This window comes from Heterocephalus glaber, unplaced genomic scaffold (assembly GCF_053883595.1).
Source record: "Heterocephalus glaber isolate CG9 unplaced genomic scaffold, H.glaber_assembly_v1.0 deba00001744, whole genome shotgun sequence".
NCBI lineage: Eukaryota > Metazoa > Chordata > Mammalia > Rodentia > Bathyergidae > Heterocephalus > Heterocephalus glaber.
In genome coordinates this window covers 5,571,765-5,595,880 of record NW_028258450.1, presented here as the reverse complement: position 1 = coordinate 5,595,880, position 24,116 = coordinate 5,571,765, and the positions used below count along the sequence as shown (strand labels likewise).

Here is a 24,116-nt window from a genome sequence, read left to right as displayed (position 1 = left end):
TCCCTCTTAGTGGCTTAGATCACTGTAGCTTCACAGGGCTGCTTACAAGAACACGACTGGGAACAGAGGCCTTGCATTTGGGGGTGGCTCCCAGGAGGCCTAAGTCCAGAAGATACTTGGAGAGCTTGGGGCCCCTGCCTCCTGCCACCACCACCGTCTATCAACAGCTGCTACCCACCTGGCACTGCTCTCAATGCTCCACCTGCTGAGGTTCTGTGTGATCCCCAAACCACCACATTAAAGAAACAGGCCCAGAGAGAGCAACGCACTCGGCCCAAGGCGGCTTTCCAACCTCACACTCGGCCTTTAACATATTCTTCCCCAGTTCTTTCCCAAGTCTCTCTGAAAAGAAAGGGCTAAAATAATGGGGCTGGGGGTGACATTTAATGAAGACTTTAATGAAACTGGGGGGAGGGACACGAACAGAGAGGAGCGATGGGGACAGGCTTGGGGCCACGGGAGATGGGTAGGGCTGGGCGGGCGGGGGGGGGGGCCTCCTCTTCCCCGCAGCGACCCTCCCCCAGTCATTCCACTGACGAGGGGGGCAGTGGGGAGGTGGAGCCATAAATACGTCCAGAATCTCAGAGGCGAGGGGAGGCAGGAACAGCCAGGGTCTCACAGAGGGGGCAGGGGCAGCCCCGGGCCGCCCTTGTCGGGGGGCCCAGGCTCCTTGGGTGGCCGGGGTGGTCCTGGGGGGTCCCCTGGCTTGCGGCCGTGCTTGCGGAAGTAGCGGTAGCGCTGGACGTAGGCCCGCACCAGGTTGCTCACCTTCACCGGGTTGATCTCCCCACTTTTGCTGTGGCAGATCTGGGGAACCAGGGCACCCATGTCACCGCCACCACCCAGGCCCCTTCCACTCTGGACTGCCGAGCACAGCCTGGGCCAGGGGCTGCTCTCCCAACCTAGGCCAATGCCACCACTCGTCCCCCTTGACAACGGGCTCCCCCGTGCTAGCAGCACAGGCCTGGGTTGGGCTGGTGAAATCCTGTCCCCGTGCGTCCCCCTGCACCCCACCTTGTGGACGGCCTTCCTCAGGATGTCCTTGTACTCCTCCTTGGTGATGTCCTTTTTCTGATAGTACGGCTTGATGGCCAGCTTCACCTCCTCCACTGCCCGCTCCTGCGTGTGCAGCTTCTTCAGATACTGGCAGGTGGCGACACACGGGAGAAAGGACAGTGAGAACCTAATGAGAGCCTGTGGCACCGCAGGGCCCACTGGCCTCTGTGTGCAGCTTAGCCACCCTGGAGGTGGAGTCCTGCTCTGCCCTGCACACCCGCTGCTGGAGTCACTCGGGCACACCAGGCAGCTCTGGGCCACGCCTGGGACACAAGTGCCCTGCCCTCACACCCCAGTGGGGACATACACGTCAGGCCACAGGTCACCACTGTTGTTAATCTGACTTCACAGGGCTTGTTCTGAGTGTAGAGAAACCGTCACACAGCTCTACAGCAGAGCAGTGGTGAGAGCAGGTCTGGGTTTTCGAAGCCCTGCCCTGGCTCCTGATGGACAGTGGGGCTGAGGAGCACTTGGGAGGGGGACAGGAGCTGCAAGTGCTGCCAGCTCAGTGGCCAGCAGGGGCTGAGCTCAGCTGTGGAGACAGCACAGTGACACTGGAATCCTGCTCCACCACTACCATGGGCAGCTGAACCTCTGTGGCTCATCTGAAAAATGTGACAGCAACATGGGGAGGTCAGGCCGCAACCAGACACGGGTCAGTCCAGGGGTGCTCGGTGAACAGGGAACGACACGTTCCCTGCCTCTCAAGTCCTTGCAAAAGCAAATGGGAAGCCAGGCGTGGTGGTGCACACCTGTAATCCCAGCACTCCGAGGCTAAGGCAGGAGAATCGAAGCAAGTTCGAGGCCAGACTGAGCTACACAGTGAGTTCAGGAACACCCTGAACTACAGAGCAAGACCTTGTCTCCAAAAAACCAAAAAGAGGGCTGGGGATTTAGCTCAGTGGTTCTGCCTCCTGCCTTGAAAGCACAAGGTTCTGAGTTCGATCCCCAGTACCAAAAAAAAGTTAAAAAAACCAAAAAGACAAATAAAAAAGCAGATGGGCGCTAGGCATGGTAGCTCACACCAGTAATCTCAGCACTAGCGAGGCTGAGGCAGGAGGACTGCCAAGAGTTCAAGGCCAGCCTGAACTGTTTAACAAGACCCTGTCTCAAAAAAAAAAAAAAAAAAGCAGATGGGTCTCTCCAAGAGTCGAGGGGAGCAGGTCTTCCACAAGCACAAGGGATAGCCTTTAGCACCTCTGAAGCCAGGTGAATGTGTCTCTGTGCCAGAGCCAAAAAAGTAATGTCAGCAGGCAAGGTCTCGGGAAGGCAGCCTGAGGTGACCTTCCCCAGCAGCATCTCTCCAAGCTGAGGTGGAGCCACCAGCCAGCCAAATAGGAGGTAAGTTTCTACAACAAGCAGCCCCAATGCCCATCTCAGAGTGGCTACAGGAGACATAGGGCAGCAAACAGACCCAGCAGCCTGACTGGAAGAGGCAGGGCCCCCTGGCAGGGTCCCTACTGTCCTGGGGCTGTGGTACATGCTGTGGCCCAGAGACCAGCTAAGCTTTGGCCCTGTCTCCAGGGCTTCAAGGGGAATTCATGGGTGCATGTGGTTTTCTCTGGCACTTGCCACGAGGCAGGTAAGGGTGCGTGACGCCATCCACTGGCTCCGCAGGGGCTGTTGGGCAGGAACAAAGGCATCCAGCCCTGACCTAGAGGAAAAGAGCCCTGGGAGCCAGGAGGAGGCACAGATAGAAGCCTAAGTTTGGGCCAGGGATTTAGCTCAGTGGTTTTGCTGCCTGCTGCGCAAGTGCAAGGACCTGAGTTCAATCCCCGGGACCAAAAAAAAAGAGAGAAGCCTAAGTTTGCAATCACCCCCACAGCCATTCTCCCTTTCTCCAAAGAGGTTCTTGTCCCCCATTTCTGGGAAACCACCCTCTCCTACTTCCACAGAGCAAGAGAGCAAGAGAGGGAGAAAGAAACAGAGAGAAAGGGAGAGAACACTGGGTAACTGAGGGGTAGACAAACATAGGCATGTCTGGAAACACGTATGTGTACGTGTGTGGATATGTTTACACACACCATACATACACATATACAGATCTAGAGCATTTTCTTTCAAAGTCATCCAGCACCTTTTTCCCATTCATCTGTCCCAGTGGAAGTTTTGTTCCTAACAATATGACTGACTGACTAATCCACCTCTCCCGAGGCCAGCTCACCTTGTCTGTGTCTCCACGTCCCTCAGAGCTACTGCTCCCCTCTCTCTTGTCAGACGCAGCAGCCAGCCCAGTGGGGGTGGGCGGGGTAGAGCCACAGCCCCCCAGAGGGAGGCTGCCAGGAAGCAGGTAGCTGGAAGGGCCAGGGGGCAGACCCAGAGAGGTGGGCACAGGAGCTGGGGTCACCCCCAGGGCTGAGGGTGGCTTCCTGTGGCTGAGGATCTGTGGGAAGAGGTGGGCAGTGAGCAAAGGCAGGTAGAGGGGAAAAGGAACTTGCACCCCATAGTTCCTACTCTAATTTCCCAACAATCCCAGGGCAACACCTTCCTCTTCTGGCCAATACCTTGCCCCAAGGCCTGCTGGGAGTTGTAGTTCCTCTCCTAAGCCCAAAGCAATGGACACAAGAAAGGGCTATGAGGACTCTTCCCTAGGGAAGCCCACCTGGTTGGTGGCCTGGATCAGCTCCTGAGCTTTTGCTCGGCTGGCCAAATTGGCCTCTTCCATCTTGAAGAGAAGTGCAGTCACTACAGGAAGCAGAGAAATGAGATCAGAAGGAGGTGACAAGAAAGGAGATGGCCTAGCCCCCTGCTGCCATCTCCCACCCTGGGTCCCAGCCAGGCCTTGGAGCCTCCTGCTCGGAACAGGAAAGAGGCCTGGCCCCTGACAGGATCACCTCATCCCCTGAATGTTCTTAGGACTCAAGGTGTATATGACACCCGGGGGTGGAGGAAAGACACCAGAGTCACCGAGTGACAAGACAGTGGCAGGACTTGGGAGTCTGTCTCCCACTGGTGTTTATTGTCAGCTCCTCCCCCTTCCTGTGAGGTCTGACAGAAACGATAGCATCCCCTAAGGGACAGAGCCCTGCTCAACTCGTCCTTTCTGGTCCTTCTGTCCTAGTCTGAGTGTCGGCAGGCCCCAGCCCCACCTTACTGAGCTGGCTGCCAACTGTTTGTACCTGCCCCCTCACCCGGCACACCAAGCAGACTTCCAGAAGGACATGAGTGGCCCACCCGGTCACTACATACCTACCCCTTCAGGCATCCCCACTGCCACCAGTCCCCATCCTCCCGATCCCGCCTTATCTGCACCCGCCCCAGGAACACTCACAGGCCAGGACGCCACTGGTGGTACAGTCCACACCAGTTGGCAGGTTCCAGGGCATGGGCGGGGGCAGCGTGGGCAGCTGGGAGGCTCGGGTCGCAGGCCCGTCCTCTGCCCCTGAATCTCCGGCTGTGGAGCCCGCACTGGGGGCAGCGCTCGGGGCAGCTGGAGCCGTGCTGGTGGCTGTGGTGGTGGCAGGCTGCTGCTGCTCCTCCTCCTCCTCCTCCTCCTCGTCCTCCTCCTCCTCTGCCCCACCTCGGATCCCAGCTTCCTCAGCGGCCTCCTCCGGCATGAAGGAGACCTCAGGCGTCTTGCAGCTACTGTCCACCGTCTGGGAATCTGGGGTGAGTGCCGGGGGCGGAGGGGCTGCCTTGGGGGGCGGGGTACTAGGGGCCTTGGCAGCCCGTTCCTCCCCAGACCAGGAAGTCTCCTCAGCCCCCTTGGCCCCTGCTGCCTGGCTGCAGCTATCCGCCTTGGACTTCTTCAGCGACACGGGGCCACCGCTGGCCCCACTGCTGCCCCCACTGCGGATCTTTTTCCTGGTCTTAGATGGCTTGGTCTTTCCCTTGGTCCCCTTGGCTTTCTTGGCCCCAGCCTTGGCCTTGACCTTGGTCTTTTTGGGTTTGGTGCTGCCCGGCGTAGCTTTGGCGGCCTCCGCGGGAGCCCGTTCGTCAGGCTTCAGGAAGGGGGAGCGGCTCTCACGGTCGCGGCTGAATTTGACTCCGATGGAGCCCAGGCCGGCAGAGGCAGAGTCCTTGGCTGGGGTGGTGCTGCTGACACCCTCTCGGATGAGCACGGCCACCTTGGACTGCAGCTTCACCTTCCGGGAGGAGCAGGACGACGAGGAGGAAGAGGAGCCCGAGCCGCTGCTGACGGGCGGCTTGGGCGGGGGCCCTGAGGGAGGTGCTGACTCCTTGGGAGGCCGGGCCTTCTTGGATGACCTGTCCCGGTCCCGGTCCCGGTCCCCCCCATCCGGGGCCTTCCTACGAGACCCCTTCTCCCGGGAGGAGGACGAGGAGGCAGCCCCTGAGCGCCGGCGGTCCTTCTCGCTGCTCTTGCCCCCGCGCTCCTCCCCACTCAGTCCCTCCGAGTCGTACAGGACCTCACGCTTCGGCGAGGCGGCAGGCACCGGGGAGGGCCCTCGGGGGTCCGACTTGTCAAGCCGGCCCACCGTGATGGTCCGCTTGATGGCGAAGAGGTCGTGGTCTGTGAGGTCCTGAATGGAGGGTGGCACCGCGCCCCGGCGCCGGCTGTCTCGCTCGCCACCCGCAGAGGCGCCGGAGGGCTGCTGCCCCAGCACCGGGGCCTTGTCGCCCCCGTCCCCCGGTCGCTTCTCACCCCGGGACCGAGACCGCTTCTTCTTCTTCTTGCTGCTGCCGCCGTCCCGGTGTTTGCCGCGGTGCCGCTCGCGTCTGGAGGACGACGACGACGAGGTGGCCGGGGGCGGGGAGGCCGAGCGCCGCCGTCGCCGCCGCTTCTCCCGGGACCGGGACCTGCGGCTGCTCCCACGGCGGCGGTCGGAGCTGCGCGAGCGACGGCGGGCAGAGCGGGAACCGGAGCGGGAGCGGGAGCGGCGGCGGGCGGACGACGAGGTGTGGGAGGCAGGCTTGTGGTCACGGGAGCGGTGTTTCTTGGAGTCCCAGGGCGAAGCCGGGGCGGGCGGCGCGGGCTGGGCGCCCGATGAGGACGAGGTGGGCTCCTTGGGCTCCCCGCCGCCGCTGCGCTTGCGCTCCCGCCTGGACTTCTTGCGCGTGGGCGGGCCCGTGGCTGCGGAGGCCGCGGCCGCGGCGGGAACGGAGGCTGGGGACGGCGAGCGCTGGCGGTACCGCTCCCGCCGCTGCGTGAGGATCTTGCGGCGCAGGTCCAGGCCGCCCCAGTGCGTGTCGGCGGCGGGCGGGGCAGGGCCCGGGTCCCCCAGGTCCACCTGCAGCGCGCCCTCCCCGTCCGACTCTGCGTGCAGGGACAGGAAGTCATCGCCCTCCGGGGCCCGGGGCGCGGGCGGCTGCGGGAGTGGCTGAGCCGCGGGGGCTGCCGAGGCAGGCGGTGGCCGGGCAGCAGCTCTGCCGCCGGGCCGGAACAGGGACAGGGCCACCCGCGGCTCCTCCTCCGGCTGCACAATCTCTCCCTCCTCGATCTCCGAGTCAGGAGGTGGCAGCAGGGGCGTTGGCAGAGCAGCACCTCCGGCAGTAACCACCTCCACCGAGACCTTGCCTTCCCGACACGCCTCTGCCTCGGCTCCCACCACGAAGACGCGCCGGCGAGTGGCTGCCTCGGCCCGGGTGGAGTCGGCCTGGGGCGGAGTTCCAGAGGCGGCTGGGGGCTGGGGGGGCTGGGGGTCCGGGCGCGGGCTCTCATCACCTGGGAAGTCCTGGCTCAGGCTGTTGTCATCGTAGATACCCGCCAGGGTCTCCGAGATGCGGCTGATGCTCTGCGACAGCCCTTCCTCCTCTTCCTCCTCCTCTTCTTCCTCCTCCTCCTCCTCTTCCTCCTCTGGCGAGGGTGTCCCGGCTGATGAGCTGGGGTTGGAGCCCGTGGGCTCAAAGGGGTCGTACTTTTGCTCCGGAGCAGGGGGTGGGGAGTAGGCCTCGTCGGTGGGGTGGAAGGGGTCATAGATGTCGAATCGGGGGGCAGGTGGGGCTGGAGGGGGAGGGGGGGGAGGGGGGGGAGGAGGAGAAGGGGAGGATGACGAGGGGGAGGGGGAGGGGGAGGAGGAGGCAGAGGAGGGCGCGGGGCGTGGGGCGGGGCCCCCATCTCCCGTGCCCAGGGTGAGGAGGTGGCGAGCACAGGTGGGTGGAGAAGAGTGAGACTGCGGGGAAACTGCAAAGGAACCGGGCAGACAGAGATGCAGTCAGGGCCGCGCTCAGCCCTCGCTGTCCCCATGGCAGGGGCCTCCCAGGACCGGGCACAGCACGAGCTGTGTGTGTGCCAGCGGGAGGGCCTGTGACCTGCCCGGGCAGTGACCGAGAGCAGAGAGCAGGGCGCAGTCAGGGTGTGAGCCCCTGTGAACACAGCCTGCACCCCACGTCCGGACCCGGGCGCCACACACTGGGCCTGAAGCCTAAGACCTGCCCTGACCAGGAGCGGCCACGTCACCACAGCGGACAGGCTGGGAAGCAGAGCCGGGCTTGGACCCCAGTCCACCTCTTGCAGCAGCTTATCTCATTTTGCACAGAGACGGGGGGGGCACCCTGAGTCCTTCCCCACGAACCCACTCCTGAAGGGCCATACCTGCTCAGCGACAGCAAGGACAGGGCCAGGCGTGCTTGTCACCTCCTTAGCTGGCTCCTAGGTAGGACCCCACTGCCCCGTGTACGACATTCTCAGTGCCACGTCACACATGTGGAGGCAGGTGACTCAGGCGCACATCTAGGAGCTGGGTCGGACTTGGCCACATGCACCCAAGCACAGGGCGGCCTCTCAACCACGGGCCAGGGCCCCCTTGGCCAGGGCGCCGGCCTGGCAAGAAGCAGAGGAGCTGCCAAGAGCTCCAGAGCCACTGCCTGATCAGATCCCAGGTTCCAGCCCTCACCAGTACTGTGACCACAGGCCAGTGGCCCCACCTATCTATCTGCCTCAGTTTCCTCGCCTATAAACATGAGTCTGCGCATTTATTCAACACATGCTTACCAAGCACCTATTTCACATCAGGCTCTGGTCTGGACAGAGGAAAGTAGAGAGCAAAAGACACGATCCCTGGCTTCAGGGAGCTCACATAGAGAGGGGAGCACAAGGGATGGCTACCTAGAGTCAAGAGTACGGGCTGTCAGCTGCTGAGGACCTTGGAGGAGAAGGAAGCAGGGAATGGTGACCATGACAACAACAGTGTCACTGCAGGGGGGTGGGATGAGGATTCAGGGAGCGGCACCAGCGCCCAGCACTCCGTGAGCACTTGGAAAGTGCGTGCCCGCTGTCCTTGTGTCATCACCACCGCCTACAGCACAAGTCGGTCTACAGAAAGCAGGACGGCCCTTTTCCGAGCACAGTGGCACACACCTGTAGTGTCTGCTACATGGGAGGCTGAGCCAGGAGGATCATTTGAGCCCAGGAATTGAAGGCCAGTCTGGGAAAAATTGTAGTAAGTCCTTATCTCAAATAAAACAAAGAAAAAAAATGGCCTTGGGGTGTTGCTCAGTGGTAGAGCTCTTGTCTAACGTGCATAGGCCTTGGGCCTGATCCCCAGCATTGCAGAAAACACATACATAATAAAAAATAGAACATAAGCTCAGAGTCACCTGAAAACAACTATTAGTATGTTTTGTTTTGTTTTTGGTACCAGGGATTGAACTCAGGACCTTGTGCTTTCAAGGCAGGCAGCAGCACCACTGAGCTAAATCCTGGGCCCTTGAAAACTATTACGTTCCCAAAACCTCTATATCACTCTAAAGCCCAGGGCCAAAGCTGATATTCATCCTGTTTTTATAAATAAAGTTTTATTGAAATACTGCCCTGCCTATTTGTTTACTTATTCTCAACAGCCTCTAAATTTAAGAGAAATTTCAAAACAATTTTGTGGGTCTTAAGCACCACATTTCCTATATCTAATGGATAAATTGACTGACAGCTATTAAAAGTAAAAAGGATGGGCCGGGGATTTAGCTCAGTGGTTTCACCACCTGCTGCACAAGCACAAGGACCTGAGTTCGATCCCCAGTACCAAAAAAAGGCACAGCACCACACCTGCCTCACAAGTGCAAGGTCCTGAGTTCGATCTCCAGTACCGCAAATACAAATAAATAAATAAATAAATAAATGATAAATAAAAAGGGCACAACCAGGTATGGTGATGCACACTTGTAATTCCAGCATTTGGGGCCTGAGGCAGGAGGATCACCATGAATTCAAGGCCAACCTGAGCTATATAGTGAATTCAAGGCCAGCTTGAACTACATAGGAAAACCCTCTCAAAAAAAAAAAAAAAGGCCAGGGATTTAGCTCAGTGGTGCCACCCCCTGCCTCGCAAGCCCAAAGTCCCGAGTTCAATCCCTGGTACAAAAAAAAAAAAATTTTTTTAATAAAATGGCACAAAGTAAGCCTGACCTGACACATGGAGGTATACAAGCCATGTTCCTCAAGGGAACTGACAGTCAAGGCCAATGCAGCCATACCCAAGGCAAACAAACCTTCCTCTCCTCTCCACTCCCCTTCCCAACCTATATGTTCACACAGAAGGGGATCTAAACCCATGGGAGTCCTGGGGATCAGTAGTATGTCTTGCTGAAAACACAAATTCCCAGCTGGGCATGGTGGTGCATGCCTAAAATCCCAAACTTTTGGGAGGCTGAGGCAGGAGGACTACAAGTTTGAGCCCAGCCTGGGCAACTGAGCAAATCCCTGCCTCAAAATGAAAAATAAAATGTAGCTCAGTGCAAAGGCCCTGGATTCAATCCCCCAGTTTCCCCAACCCACCCCATACATCTGCTGCTGAATGAGAACCCTCAGGAGTGGGCCTGGTGACCTGGACATTAGCAGGTGATTCTGACCCAGACATACACTTGAGAACCACGGTGCTGCCAGCTTTACCAAGCACGCAGGATACAGGAACAGATTCCTCCTTGCACAACGCACATCAAAGAAATCAAACACAAGTGCTTCACACACACACACCCTGCAGCTCCAGGTCCAGGCCCACCACTAGCACCTGGCTGCATGACCTTGAGCAAGAGCAAGTGACTTCCCACTTCCAGACTCCACGCTCCTCTGGGAGATGGAGACACTGAAGGTCCCCCTCCTGGGGACATGAATTCCCAATGTAGTGACACTAACAGAGCCCTGGCCACCATGTGCTCAACATGGCACTACCGACATGGCACTATCATGCCAATGTTTAATGTACCTCTGCACACCCATGGTTTTATAGCAGCCTAATTTATTCATTTAATTTTTCTTTGGTACCAGGGATTGAACTCAGGTCCTTATGCTTACACAGCTGGCAGTGAGACCACTGAGCTAAATCCCCAGCCCTATAGCAGCCTAATTTTAAAAACAGACTTTAAAAAAACAAAAAAAGGGCCGGGGATTTAGCTCAGTGGTTCCGCCACCTGCCTCACAAGCACAAGGACCCAAGTTCAATCCCCGGTACCAAAAAAACAAAAAACAAAAAAAACTTTTATCTAAATGATGCAATCACAACTACCATTATTATTAAAATCAGCCAGCTGTCACCTGCCTCACAAGAGCAAGGTCCCAAGTTCGATCCCGGGTACCAAAAACAAAAAAAGAAAAACAAAAAAAAATATCAGCCAGCTCTCACACCACTCCAAGGCCACCTGCCCGGCTCCACCAGCCCCACATACCCGTTTTGCCTGTCCTCCAGGCCCTGAGACGGGGCAGCAGGCTGGGCACAGGTAGAGGGATGGGATCCCTGTCCCCGATTCGGACCTCAGCCACCAGCTCCAGCATGTCCTCGGTTCTGTAAGGTAAAGGGGGATGGGTGAGCTTGGCGGGGTGCAGCAGCTCTCAGGGTGGGGGCAGCTCCCATTCCAACTCCCTAGCTACTCACTCGCCGGGCCGCAGATCCAGGTGGCTGGGAACCCAGGTATCCGGGGGGTCAAGGACGCTCACCAGCCCTGCAAGGAAGCTGTCGGCAGCCATGTCCAGCACCTGGAATGGACCAACAAGGGCTCCATGCTACGAAGACTCACAAATAATACTTCTCCAGTCCTGATGCTCAGGAAACCACACATTGAGCCCCCTAGAAAACTCAGGAGTCCAACCTCTTCCCTTAGGATCCACAGCCTGGCTTGGACCCCAGCTCTGTCTCTTATCAGGCCCAGTTCAGTCCAAGCCTCTCCTTCTCCAGACCCAGGAGTGCAGCCACCCAGCCCCTCTTACTCACAGTAGCTGTGTCAGCGCCCCCTGATTCCTGGGGACAGGGCTCTGACCGTGGGCTCCGGCAGCGCCTCCACTGAAGGCCATGACACCGAGAGCCATCTGGAGAGAGAGATTTGAGTGGGGCAATTGAAGACAGAGGACTAGATGCAGAGCCCTCATAGGGGACAGGAGAGAGGGGCCCGGTGCACTGTCATGCTGGAACCACACATCACCTCTTGACTTTCAACACCACCTTATGGGCTTCGATTCTTACCCTTTCATCCTCCTATCCACCTGCAGGATGTAGCCTGCACACCTCAGCCTGGCATTCAAGGCCTGCTGTGACCCAGTCCCCACAGACTTCTGCTTCTCCCAGGTCCCCTACCACCCTGTGCACCAGCCCCAACAGGCCCCACACTGCCCCCGAGCCATTCTCTGTGCCACAGCCCACTGCTCCCTTGGCCAGAAGGCTTCTGCCCATCAGCTAAGGCTGGTGTGTCCCTGGAGAGCCAGGTCACCTGTCACCCCTCTAGACAGCCACCTGCCAGCCAGCCTCCCTCCAGACTCGCTCAGGGGAGCCTCCTGGCTTCTCACAGCGCCTCAGGCCACGGGGGCTGCAACTGCGTCTCCCCCACACTGGACTGTGGGCCCTATAAATGCAGCCATGGGGTTGGACCATCTTTGGATCCCTGTGCCCATGGAAGGCATGAACGAGATGACAGTAAGAATGCAGAAAAGGAGCAAGGGGCTGAAAGCAGAACTCACCTTTATCATTCGGCAGATCCGCCTGCAGGGAGCTTCCCATGGCCTGCTGAATGGCCCGCTGAGGGAAAAGAATGAAAGAACCAAGAGTCAGGTGTCTCTGGTAAAAGATCCCCCCCACAACCTCTGCTCCTTGCGGGACAAGCATTCTGGACAACCCTGCAGCCAGGCCAAGGCCTGGGGCTCTTCCCCTTCGGCCCAGGAGGTAGAGCCTGGAATCCAGACCCCAGCCACTCCTCCTCCCTCAGCCTCAGGTGTCTAGCAGCCTCACCAGGATAAAGGCAGAAGAAGAAAGCGTGGGGTCTCTGTCAGGCGGACCATCACCCCGGTCCTCGCCTGACTCCTCTGTCTTCCCTCGAGACTCATCTTCTTCCTCCATGGTTACCTGGGGGCGGGGGACAGTTGGAGCAGAGGCTGGGGGGTTGGGGGGAAGCAGAGGATGTACAAGAAGACCCTCAGGGCCTCCGACACTACCCAGCAGCACCCTCTCCAGCACCCCTCCTCTCCCACCTCATCCCAGGCCACCCTGTCCTTGGGCCAGCACGGACCACAGGGACTAAAGCAATTCTCTTCCTTTTTCTGGATTTTGGCCAACTTCTCTGTCAACGGGAGGCCACCTCCACCACCTATTTCAACATCTGCTCTCTAGTTCCCTTTGCTCCCACAGGCCACACCCCTCTCCCTTACGGGATACAAACCCAATACTGGGATGTTTTTGTGTTACGTTGTGATTTCAAAGCATGTTCCACAGCCCCATAAACCCACCTTGGCCAAACTGAGGTATGTGCCAGTGTGCTGGATGGCATTCAATGCCAGGTACCACACAGCTGCATTGGTGCATCAATCATTCTCGAGAATAAGGAATCAAGTTTTATATACACAAAAGATGGAAGCATGACAGAGTGATCTGCAGAGCCCTTACGCCACTTTTAAAACAAAAACACTAAATCTGAGAAAGACATGCTGTTCCCCGAATCCCATGGGGGCTCCTGCCTGTGAGCTCATGGGCACCCAGTCAGGCAGTTGACAGAGCATGCTTCAGACGGCTGGATGCCTGGATTAGGACTTCAGACATTAGCAATATTACAGCTGCAAGTTTCCACAACTGTCAAATTTGCTAATGAGAAAACAATACCTAATCTCAAAATTCCTTGAAAGCTTCAAAATCCCTAACCTACGCTCAGTATGCTTCTCCGTAAATGGCAAAATCATATCAAACTAGAGAATGGCTGTGAGACTTAAAAGCCACACAATTATTAGCATATCTGAAATGCTCCACACACATTAAAAGTCACTGTATTGTTAGTCCTTAATATCTTGTCATTATTGTTGTTTTGGTACCAGTGATCAAACTCAGGACCTCGACCTTGCCAGGCCTTCATATCTTGGTTTCCCCTACATCTGTCTTCCCTAACTTCCCTGCTGCACATAAGCAAAGAAAAGAACTCGGCCCTGGTCTCTAAATTAGCACAGGTTTTCAGGCTTGCACCCAATCTTCCACATTCACATTCAGCCTCCCAGGTCTCTAGGTCTTCCACCCTCTTCCCTAACTCCCTGTAGACATGCCCCCACCTAATACTGGCCTCTCCAGCCAATACTCAATACCCTCTAGGCCTGCAGACAGCTCCCAGGCCTGAGGCTGCTCTTCAGCACCTCCTGAGAAGTGCTTCTCTAGCATAGTGACTGTCACGTATCAGAAGCTTTGTCAAGACCTGACACAGCCTTGGGGATACCCAAACCCTCTGCAGCACAGGAAGATGCCCTCAGCTCCTCAGCTTTTGTGGACACCAGAAGGCTCTGCTGACCCTGCCAGGTCTCTCTAGACCAGTGGTTCCCAAACTCCTGGGTCTGGGAGCAGTTTAGAGCTTCATAAATTGCTAGCTACGAAAAGTAAATAGAACACAATTGTAAATTCTTCACAAGTGTTTCACAATTTTTGGGACTTGAGTATTAGTTAAATACGTATGTACTGGGCCTCAATCAAAAATGTATTCTTACTAGTGATCAAGGTCCAAAGAGTTTGAAAAGCACAGCACTAGGTGAGTCTAGAAGACCCTACTGACCCTCTCTGCCTTGGGTAGACTCATTCTCTCTCTCTAGCCCCAGGATGAGGCAGGATTTTAAGCAATTTTCATTTGAATTACTTTCTAGAAAGCAAGTACATTTGAGCTGGGCAAAATTTCCAACACTCTCTTTTTGTATTATTTTCCACACATTTATTTATCTGACCCCCAAAAGATTCGAATTTGTTCCAAGCGTCCTCTCAATTACATCAAATACACCTAGATGGTGTCAGGTCCTTCTAACTGCCCCCAGCCTCCTGTCACCCACATCAGACACTTCCCAAACCTTGAAGACCTGTCCACAGCTCTCACAGTATTTGTCCCCCACCTTTGGTAGGTACATCTCATCCCTCTAGATGGCCCCGAAGGTCTTTGCAACCCTTGAAGAGTTCTTCCAGGCGCAAGAAACGGCTCCAGACCTGTGCAGACCAGCAGCATCCATAGGCCAGCCCATGTAGACACTTCCCAGCCCTCACAGACATACCCCAGCACTCTAGGTGGCTCTGCAGACACTCCTCAGTTCTTGCAGACCTCCTTCACCCCTGGGACACGGCTCAAGATCTCAAGATGGCCCCAAAATCATCTAAACAGAGCCTAGCCTCCGGTTGGCCCATAAAGACGATCCACAGCGCCTACTGACACGATCCAGGTCAGCTATGTGATGGAGGCCAGGACCTAGGTTCGGTCCAGGCCCTATGGGCCCCCAGTCCGCTTGGGGACGGCCCGTATACGCCCCCTGGCACCCACAGATGCGTTCCGGGGGCCTAAGAAGGCCCCCCGTTTGGCGCCAGACTTCACCCCCACTGCCAGATCCAAGACTGGCCCGTTAAGCCCTCCAGGTCCCCTGGCGTGTGGGGGATACCCAGGGACAACTAGCGACCCTACTCCGCCCCGCCCACCCCAATAGGCCCGAGCCCCGCTGCTCGGACCACCGCCGCCATCTTACCCCGCCGCTCGGGCTGCGGCTCCGGCCCCGGCGCGGGGCGGGGTGGGATGGGGCGGGGCTCGGGAGCAGAGGAGGAGTGGGGCGGAGCTAAAGCGCCCCCGAGCTTGCCGGGATTTCAAGTACCGAGCACGGGGCACTGAAGGCTGGCGGGAAGGCGAGTGGACTCAATTTCCCGTGAGTCAATGGTGCATAAGGGGCGGGTCACTCGCTATGCACGCTGGGAGGCGTAGTCCGTGCGCCGCCTCAGTCGCGCGGGGACAGCGAGGGAGTGAGAGGTTAAGTGGGCGGGGTTGCTGTAGCCCGCGGTGAAGTCCCACAATACCGCGCGCGCGCCGGGAAAGGGAGACGGAATAGGAAGTGATGTAAACAGGCGCTCAGCAGAACAGATGCAAGGGAATTGTAGTTCGGTGGAGTGAGCATGACTGGCTGGACATTCCCCCGCCTACATTCTGGAGATCTCAGAATCTAGATCCCTCGGTCCACTCTAAATTTAGAACGAGGGAGCCGGACCTTGCAGCCTCTTCCGAATTCTGAATTTTCTCACACGAGTAGTATTTCCCTTGTCCCTCTTACTCGAGAGTCTTAGTCCTTTCCTTGGACCCGAGTCGGGTCCTCAGGCCCCTGGTCCCTCAAACCATCCAGGTGTCAAGCTCACACCTTACATATAAGGCCTCCCCCCGCCCCGAATCCTTCTTCCCCAGGACTCAGGGGCCCAAGTCTCCAACCTTATTTTTTCCCAGGGCCCCAAGTATCTAGGCTCTCAGCTTCCTCCTTCAAACCCCAGAAATCCTAGCCTCAGGCCCTTCATGACCCGGGCGTCCCGACTTGGGCAAACTGGCTCATGGATTAGGAATGCAGTGATCTCACGGCCCCTCCTTGCCCCGTTACCCTGCTGTCCCCCTCCAGGGCCCCATCTCCCCTCCCAGCCTGTCTTCCGTTTGGCTGGGACAGCGGGAACCGGAAGCCTGGGTCCTTCAGCGGGCGGAGACTCCAGCTTCTTACTCAGACCAGCAGTTAGAGAGCCTGGCTACGACCCCAGGACGGAGGTAGAGCTTCTCCTCAAGACCCAGTCCTTCCGCAGAGCGTCCTATATTCGACCGCTGGCAAGTCGGCCAGCCCCGCCTGGCAGAATAAGACTTCGAGGCTGGTCCTCGAAGAAGCTCTTCGTGGGAACCCTTATTTGCATAGACCCACCCCTAAAGAGCATCCCGCCCATCTGCCAGAAGTATACGCTTCATTAGCATAGTCCCGCCCACGGACCGCCCGCCGGCGGAGAGCGCGTGGCGCCGCTCAGGGTGAGCACAGGTCTTCATTAGCATAGCTCAGCCCCGCTCGGAATTCCCCGTCCCTCAAACTTCGTTCCTGCCCTTATTAGCATAGCTCCTCCCTTCCCCTGGCCTTCCCCACTCCTTAAGTGTCCCGAGACCCGAGTCCTTCTGGCAAGAGCTCATGATTATGCAGTAGCCTCATTAGCGTAGTCCGCCCCTGGTTCCCGCCCTGTTCCCCCCAGGCGGTAGCAGAGGCAGCGACAGCGGTGGCGACATGAGCAGCGGGGCGGCGTCCGGGACTGGGCGGGGGCGGCCCAGGGGCGGGGGGCCGGGACCTGGGGACCCCCCGCCCAGCGAGACACACAAGCTGGTGGTCGTGGGCGGCGGCGGCGTGGGCAAGAGCGCGCTGACCATCCAGTTCATCCAGGTAGCGGGCCCTCACCCGGGAGGGTGTCCCCGGGACCCCGACCTGAGCCCCGTGGCGGGGGAGGTCCGTGAGAGCCCCATTTCCCTTGTCCCATAACTGCGACTTTCCTAGGAAGTCCTTTAATCTTCAAAGATCCCCTGGTTTTTCGGCTCTAAACTCCGGGAGGGCCTCCACCCCCTGAACGCGGGACCTTCCTCCGAATACATCCTGAAACCCGCGGTCTCTCCGCGTCCGCTGCTGGCCCGAGCAGAAGCCGGAGCGGCTTCTGGGAGCACCCTAAATACAGAACAGTCGTCCCACTCAGAGCCTGAGTGCTCCCAGGGGCCACCACTTCTTCCACTCTGAGCCTTATCTTCCCCAAATCCCAGTTCCCCTCTGGGCCACCCTGAGCCTCACCTGGCTGACAGCTGTGCCATCACCTTACCTCTCTATCCCCCAGTGGAAATTCTTGGCCCCTTCAGGCAGCCTCTCCTAGAATCTAGAAATTTTGCTTAGTCCTTGGCTGAGGATTTCCTCTTGCACTCAAGAAATTTCAAAAAGATCCTCTCCCTTGACCTTTAAGAAAATTCCAAGACCCCCAGATCTAGTGATCCCTCAATTCTCCAGACCCTGACTGCCTCCCCTCCCTTCCTACCCGAAAGGAAAACCAACCACTCCTCCATCCTGAGTTTCCCCCCCTCCCCTCCAGCTCCCTGAGCCCCTCTCAGAAACCCTGGGTAACCCCCGAATCATCTCCATGGAAGAACCCCCAGATTCTGCATACCTCCAGAAAGATCCACTCCTTGGGAGTTTTCCCTAGATGCATCTTAGGGGCTCTAAGAGTATTCTATGACAGCCTCCCGAGTGCCCCTGAGCCACCCCAGGGCTGGTCCCCATCTTCACCCCTTAGCTCCTCCAGATGTATTCTGAGGACACACCCCTGATTCTCTCGAAGCCCAAGCCTGCCCGACACCTGGTCCCTACACCGCCCCCCCAGGACAAGCCCTCAAGCACCCTCAAGCAGGATGCAGCCTTCAGACCCCCAGCCCAAAGTCAATCCCCCTCACTGCCTACCCACCCCTGTGCAAGAAGCCTCCAGCCTGTTCCCCAGGGAAACAGTTCCCATGTCAGAGAAACCCTAGGCATGTGTGTGCCCCTAGAGTTGCTGCCAGGGCCACAGACCCCTCAGGACATGCCAGCAAGGAGCCCTGCCTGTGCTGAAGGAGGCCCTAGCCCTGGGCCTCTGGCACCCAGAGCTGGCCCAAGGCCTGGCAGGAGGCTTCGGATTAGGCAGGAAGGGAGGGGCCGGGCCGAGGGTGGGGCAGCCTCTTGCAGTCGGATTGGAACTGGGAGCTTCCCCTGGGAGGAGAAGCCACTGAAGGCCGCCTAAAGGAGGAGGGGAAAGGGAGGAGGAAAGAGAGAGGGAGGAGGCTGCAGAGGAGGGAAAGATAGAGCCAGCCAGAAGCTCTGGACGACAGTGACTCCAAATAACTGAGCGCTTACTGTGCCCATCAAATGTTTAGTAAGGGGTTCCCCAGAATTTCACAAACACTGGGTCGGTGTGGTGCTATTCTTATTCTTCTTTTCTTTTTCTTTCTTTTTTTGGTACTGGGCATTGAACTCAGGGCCTTGCTCTTGCCAGGCAGGCAGGCATGGTGCTACTGAGCTACATCCCTGGGCCTATTATTATTTTCTCTTTTCTTTTTTTTTTTTTTGTACTGGGGATTGAACTCAGGACCTTGTGCTTGTGAGGAAGGCGGGCACCACTGAGCTAAATCTCTGGCCCACCTATTATTATTATTATTATTATTTCATTTTATTTTTTATTTTTTAGTACTGAACTTAGGACCTTGCACTTGCAAGGCAGCCTCGGTGCTGCTGAGCTAAATCCCCAGCCCTCTGTTATTATTTTCTAAATGAAAAAACTGAGGCTCAGACAGGGGAAATGATTTCGTGCAATGTCACACATCCAGGATGTTATCATGATAAAGGGAGATGTACTTTATCTGGAGAGGGAGGACCAGGAGAGCCTTGGAGAGAGAAAAACACTGGGGGAGGAGGACAGGTATCCAAAGAGAAGGGGACAGAGACCTGGAGAGGGGGAAATAAAGACTGAGAAAGAAAGAGTACAGGGAACCAAAGAATGGATCAGAGATTTCAAGAAAGACAGCTAGGAGCCAGGGATTTAGCTCAGTGGTTCCACCGCCTGCCTCATAAGCACAAGGTCCCAAGTTCCATCCCCGGTACCAAAAAAAACAAAGATGGCTAGGCATGGTGGTGCATGCCAATAATCTCAGCACGTGGGAGGCTGAGGCAGGAGGATCACCGAGAGTTCAAGGCCAGCCTGAACTACATAACAAGACCTTGTCTCAAGAAGAAAAAAAAGAGGGCTGGGGATTTAGCTCAGTGGCATCGTGCCTGCCTCGAAAGCTCAAGGTCCTGAGTTTGAACCCCCGGTACAAAAACTAAGAGGGAGATGGGTGGAGGTCTAGAGACAGGGTAGGGGTGGGCATGAGGCAGCAGACAGCAGGGCTTCATCCTCCAGTAACAGTGGGCTCCCCCCCAGTCCTACTTCGTGTCTGACTACGACCCCACCATTGAGGACTCCTACACGAAGATCTGTACTGTGGATGGCATCCCAGCCCGGCTGGACAGTGAGTGTTGGGGACAGGCCAGTGGGGGTCCCTGGAGGGAGCCTGGCCCCCACTGCACCCCTCTCTCTCTCTCCTCAGTCCTGGACACCGCGGGCCAGGAGGAGTTCGGGGCCATGCGGGAGCAGTACATGCGTGCGGGCCACGGCTTCCTGCTGGTGTTCGCTATTAACGACCGGCAGAGGTGAGGGGTGCGGCGGGTAGGGGTGCCCAGCCCAGCAGCTGGCTGGACCTCAAGCCTGTGGCCTCTCTCCCAGCTTCAACGAGGTGGGCAAGCTCTTCACGCAGATCCTCCGAGTCAAGGACCGCGACGACTTCCCAGTCGTGCTTGTTGGGAACAAGGCAGATCTGGAGACACAGCGGCAGGTTTGGGGCACCCCCTACCTGGGGACATCTCTGCCCCCATCAGATGCACCTCCCACCACTGCGTCCCTGCACCCAGTCCCAGCAGGGATTTGTACCCTCTCTTCTCTACTTGTCCTCCTTACACACAGGAAAGACATGGTTTCCACCCAGACCTCATCTTTCAGGGGAATCCTCCTTTCCAGTCTGCAGGTTGCACTTGTCCCTGCCAAGACCAACCCCTCACTTCTAGCCTGCAAACTCCTCATCATCTAATACGTCTACAAGGCCTGGCTAGCTGAGTGCAGTGGCGCATGTGCTGGTGATCCCAGCACTCTGGGAGGCCGAAGTGGGAGGGTGAAAATTCAAGCTCAGCTGGGGCAAATCAGTGACTTAGGGAGACCCTCTCTCAAAAACTTTTTATTATTATTTTTACAAAGTGCTGAGGAGGCAGCTTAGCGTGAAAACTCTGGGTTTAATCCCCATCACAAAAAATAAAACAAAGCCGGGAATTTAGCTCAGTGGCACTGCACCTGCCTTGAAAGTGCAGGATTCCGAGTTTGATCCCCAGTAGCAAACAAACAAGGGCTGGATGTAGCTCAGTGGTGCTATGCCTACCTGGCAAGCTCAAGGTCCTGAGTTTGATAAAACATCCCTGATTTTTTTTTTTTTGAGGGGGTGGTTGGAGACAGAATCTTGCTGTGTAGCTCAGGCTGTCCTCAAACTCAAGGCAATCCTCCTGCCTCAGCCTCCGGAGTGCTGGGACTCCCTGATGCCTTATTTATATGATGTCAGCACTCTCAGCATCCCGGGGGACCTTTTGGGAACTTTCCTCTGAAGCCCCCCTGGCTGGGGTCACACTGAGTGCAAGAACCCAACTCTTCCCCTCCTTGGTCCTGGCCCAGGTGCCCCGATCTGAAGCCTCCAGTTTTGGCGCCTCGCACCACGTGGCCTACTTCGAGGCCTCGGCCAAACTGCGCCTCAACGTGGACGAGGCCTTCGAGCAGCTGGTGCGGGCTGTCCGGTGAGTCCTCTTCCCCTGTCCCATCCCTGTCCCTGCACCTCCAGCCCAGGGTCACCGGCCTCTTCCCACAGGAAGTACCAGGAGCAGGAGCTCCCGCCCAGCCCGCCCAGCGCCCCGAGGAAGAAGGACGGAGGCTGCCCATGTGTCCTGCTGTAGCTGGGCAGGAATGAGACCAGCACAAGCTGGAGGGATCAGCTGCCTCACACCCTGCCGTGTGGCCTGAGGCCCCAGCTGAGCCTGTTTCTTCCTCTGGGTCTTCCCAGATACACTACGCCCTCACTCTGACTTGCGGGCCCCCTCCGGGCCATCGCCACTGTGTGCCTTCTGCCAACACCTCCTTTCCCCACCCAATCCCCTGGTGGGGGGAGGGGCTCCCAGGTCACTGCTGTACAGAACTCCCCTCCTCAGAAAAATAAACGCCACTGCCAACTTCAGCAAGTGTTCTTTTGTTCTGTTTTTGAGACAGGGTCTCAGTATGTAGCTTCAGTGGTCCTTGCACTCATTATGTAGCCCATGCTGGACTGAAACTTAAGGCAATCCTCCTGCCTCAGCCTCCCAAGTGCTAGAATTACAGGTGGTACACCACCATGCCAGGCTCAGGTGGTTTTTAAAAGGGAAACACTGGGTGAATTCAAGGCACACACACTGTAAAGCCTCACTCCCTCTAGAACTGTAGTAGCATCTAGAACCCATCCATTTCCTCAGAAGGGGCAGGGAAATAAACTCAAGCATCCATCTGGACCCCTAATTCCCTTCAAAAGAGCAAGTCTATCCTTTGCTGTTTGGGTGGACATTTTGTTGGGGGTGAAGTCTGACGCCCGCAAATCCATAGCATCCTAGGGTTGCACACAGGCCCACTGCAATATTGGAAGTGCTGTTCTAGAAGGTTCTAGGACCTTGGAGACAAACAGGTGATGCAAAACCTGCCTGCTCCCTCCCACCTCCGATGTTCACTGAGACCTTTTTGTGGAGAGTAGGGTGGGTAGAATGGTGTCCTAGCAGCGCCTGGCAAGTTCTCAGTTCCTGAGAATGCCAAAAAGGGCTGGCATCTGAATCTAAATCCTGAATTTATGGGGCATGTTGGCCCAGGGCTGTAATCCCAGCATTTTGGAGGCTGAGGCAGGAGGATCACTTCAGCCTCCTGAGTGCTAGGATTTCAGGCTTACACGTGTGGCTGGCTGTGGTCAGCCCCTTCGAACCAACACCTGCTCATCACATCAGGCCAGAACGCTCACCCAAGCTGTCCCCCCCGCCCCTAGGACTTCGGCCTCCAGAGCCCCTGAGGAGGCGACTGAAGGGTAGGAGAGGGCAGAGGAGCTGCAGGTGGGCAGGGCACAGTGCTCTGGGACATAGGATCAATGACCAGGACCGACTGTTCCGTCCTGCCCCAGCACCATGAATGCCCCTCTGTGCTCCAGATGAGAACACTGATTAGCCAAGATCCCTTTCCATTTTCATTATCACAGAATCCTTGGCCCCAGTTCAACCTTCCGCCCTGGGAATAAGGGCGGCTGTGGTGCATTGTGCTACACCTTCCTCCGCTCGCCCTGCAGGGTGGGTGAATGGGAACAGGGAAGGAAGCCTCCACCAGTTCCCAGATAAGGTCTGGCGCTTGTACCCAGGTGGCGGCCCTGCACTCACAACAGGACAAGGGGTCTTGGGCCTCCCCTCCTCCCAGGGCCCCTGCTGGACACGTGCCAGATGGTGGCTAGGTCTTTCCAGATCGTCCATGGGGTCAGGTTCTAGGTTTGTAGGTCAGGGACACCTGCTTCAGGCATGTCCTCAGAAGCCCATGAAACAACTGGCAGGGCATTTCCTGGCATTCCAAAGCTCATGAGACAACAGGTGTGGCCTGGGGGGCACCTCCCTACCCACATGCCGTGCCGGTGAGGACATCATGGGACACCACTCTGCCCAGGGGCTCTGGTGGGCCTGATGACTCTGAATCTCTCCCAGTTTCAATGACCTTGTCTTTAGCCACCTTTTGTTTGTTGTTTTTTGGAGACAGGGTCTCACTATGTAGTCCAGGATGCACTCCAACTCGAGGTGATCCTCCAGTTTGGGTCAAGCTCCCAAGCACTTGAATTATAGGTGAGCACCACCACACCCGGCTTGTACGGTTAGTGTTGCAGCCCAAGCTGAAATTTGGGGAGCTGGGGCCCAACGGCCAACAAAGTTTTCCCTACCCATCACCCACCTGGACTGAGGACACCACCCACCTTCCATGCTGGACTCTGGGCCAGACTGGCAGCACAGTGCAGAAACTAGATGGCCTCTCCCCACGAAGGACTGCAACTCCAAATGGGGCAGTTCGAAGACACATTCCCAAACTCTGGGATCCTCTAGGGATCACATGCACTGAATACCACGGTCCGTGCTGCATTCTGAAACTGGCATGCAAGGATCTGGACAACACTTAGGAGTCCGGTAAGTTTTTTCTTGCCAGGTGTGGTGGCTGCACCCGTAATCCCAGCATTCAGGAGGCTGAGGCAGAAGGATCACTAAGTTCAAGGCCAGCCTGGGCTACACAGTGACACCCTGTCTCTAAAGAAAACACATTGCTTTTTCTCTCCGTCTCAACAGGAAGGGAACCTGGAGCACTTGCGTCCTACCCTCAGACTAACTCTGTTTTTACCTTCTGATCACAGGGCTCTGGAGTGAATGCGGCCTATTCACCACCACACAGGCCGCATTCTGCAATACTGGCAGTTCATCTCCAAATGTCAGACTCTTTTTTTGGTGGTATGGGGAGAGAACCCAGGGCCTTTGCACTGAACAACATCCCCAGAGCTTTTTAAAAATTTATTATTTTAAAACAACTCCTTGCAACTTGTTGCCCAGGCTGGACTCAAACTTGCAATTCTCCTGTCTCAGCCTCCTGAGTAGCTGGGATTACAGGGGCGCAACACTGTACCCAACTTCAACGTGTTTTAACCCTGCCTCAAAACAAAAAAGAAACAAAGAAAGGTCTGAGGATGCAGCTTGGTATGAAGGCTCTGGGTTCAATTAGTTCCTAATACTGAAAAAAAAATCATACTTTTTCCTTCACAAAATGGAGGTAACTTCCTTCTCCATGAATGTGAATCAAATTTAATGACTGGTAGCAAAAAGTGTGGCAGAGCATGGGTTTATGGCAGCGAGATTTGGACCGAACCTCTCATGGCTTCCTCCCTGGCCTCAGTCGTGGTGTGAGGACGCCCAAGCCACTCCACAGTGAGCCGCATGGCAGGGCACTGGGCCTCCAGCCCAAGCCAGAAGTCTTATGTGGCACCTTGACTCTCAGCCTCAAGACAGACCCGAGGCCAGAACTGCTGAGCCCCGAACTCATCTTCAGAAAGTGCAAGCTAAGCCAGACTTGGGGGCACACACCTGGAATGCCAACACTCAGGAGGCTGAGGCAGGAAGATCACTCCAAGTTCAAGGCCAGCCTGGGCTACAAAGAGTTCGAGTTCAAGGCCAGCTTGAACTACATAGGGAGACCGTCTCAAGGGTGAAAAGAAAAAAAAGAAAGAAACTGTAAGAA

General features: G+C 56.8%; 2 protein-coding genes across 6 annotated transcripts; one reads left to right on the top strand and one right to left on the bottom strand.

The window, feature by feature from the left end:
• Positions 1-377: 377 nt before the first annotated feature.
• Positions 378-16,015, bottom strand: Scaf1 (SR-related CTD associated factor 1). 5 transcript variants are annotated; one of them, XM_087200630.1, is made up of 11 exons: positions 15,905-16,015; positions 12,165-12,278; positions 11,897-11,954; positions 11,157-11,251; positions 10,821-10,921; positions 10,615-10,730; positions 4,328-7,138; positions 3,659-3,741; positions 3,221-3,439; positions 1,015-1,143; positions 378-807 (listed from the first exon to the last, which is right to left on the bottom strand). In XM_087200630.1, exons 2-11 carry the CDS (start codon positions 12,270-12,272, stop codon positions 616-618), a joined length of 3,912 nt encoding a protein of 1,303 aa, XP_087056756.1. In that variant the 5' UTR covers positions 12,273-12,278; positions 15,905-16,015; the 3' UTR covers positions 378-615. The 5 variants fall into 5 exon arrangements, with proteins under 5 accessions (XP_087056756.1, XP_087056754.1, XP_087056753.1 ...); XM_087200628.1 differs by lacking the exon at positions 15,905-16,015 and adding an exon at positions 14,903-15,018; XM_087200627.1 differs by lacking the exon at positions 15,905-16,015 and adding an exon at positions 14,441-14,623.
• A 379-nt stretch (positions 16,016-16,394) lies between these two features.
• Positions 16,395-21,027, top strand: Rras (RAS related). The gene is made up of 6 exons (XM_004866904.4): positions 16,395-16,597; positions 19,143-19,230; positions 19,309-19,411; positions 19,485-19,593; positions 20,475-20,593; positions 20,665-21,027. Exons 1-6 carry the CDS (start codon positions 16,445-16,447, stop codon positions 20,747-20,749), a joined length of 657 nt encoding a protein of 218 aa, XP_004866961.1. The 5' UTR covers positions 16,395-16,444; the 3' UTR covers positions 20,750-21,027.
• Positions 21,028-24,116: the final 3,089 nt, after the last annotated feature.

Coding starts and splice junctions, on each gene's coding strand:
- Scaf1 (XM_087200626.1), bottom strand. Junction 10,922..11,156: donor GGGGCGCTGACACAGCTACT/GTGAGTAAGAGG, acceptor GGTCCATTCCAG/GTGCTGGACATGGCTGCCGA. Junction 808..1,014: donor TGAGGAAGGCCGTCCACAAG/GTGGGGTGCAGG, acceptor CTGGTTCCCCAG/ATCTGCCACAGCAAAAGTGG.
- Rras (XM_004866904.4), top strand. CDS start 16,445: ATGAGCAGCGGGGCGGCGTCCGGGACTGGGCGGGGGCGGCCCAGGGGC. Junction 16,598..19,142: donor TGACCATCCAGTTCATCCAG/GTAGCGGGCCCT, acceptor GCTCCCCCCCAG/TCCTACTTCGTGTCTGACTA. Junction 19,412..19,484: donor GCTATTAACGACCGGCAGAG/GTGAGGGGTGCG, acceptor CCTCTCTCCCAG/CTTCAACGAGGTGGGCAAGC.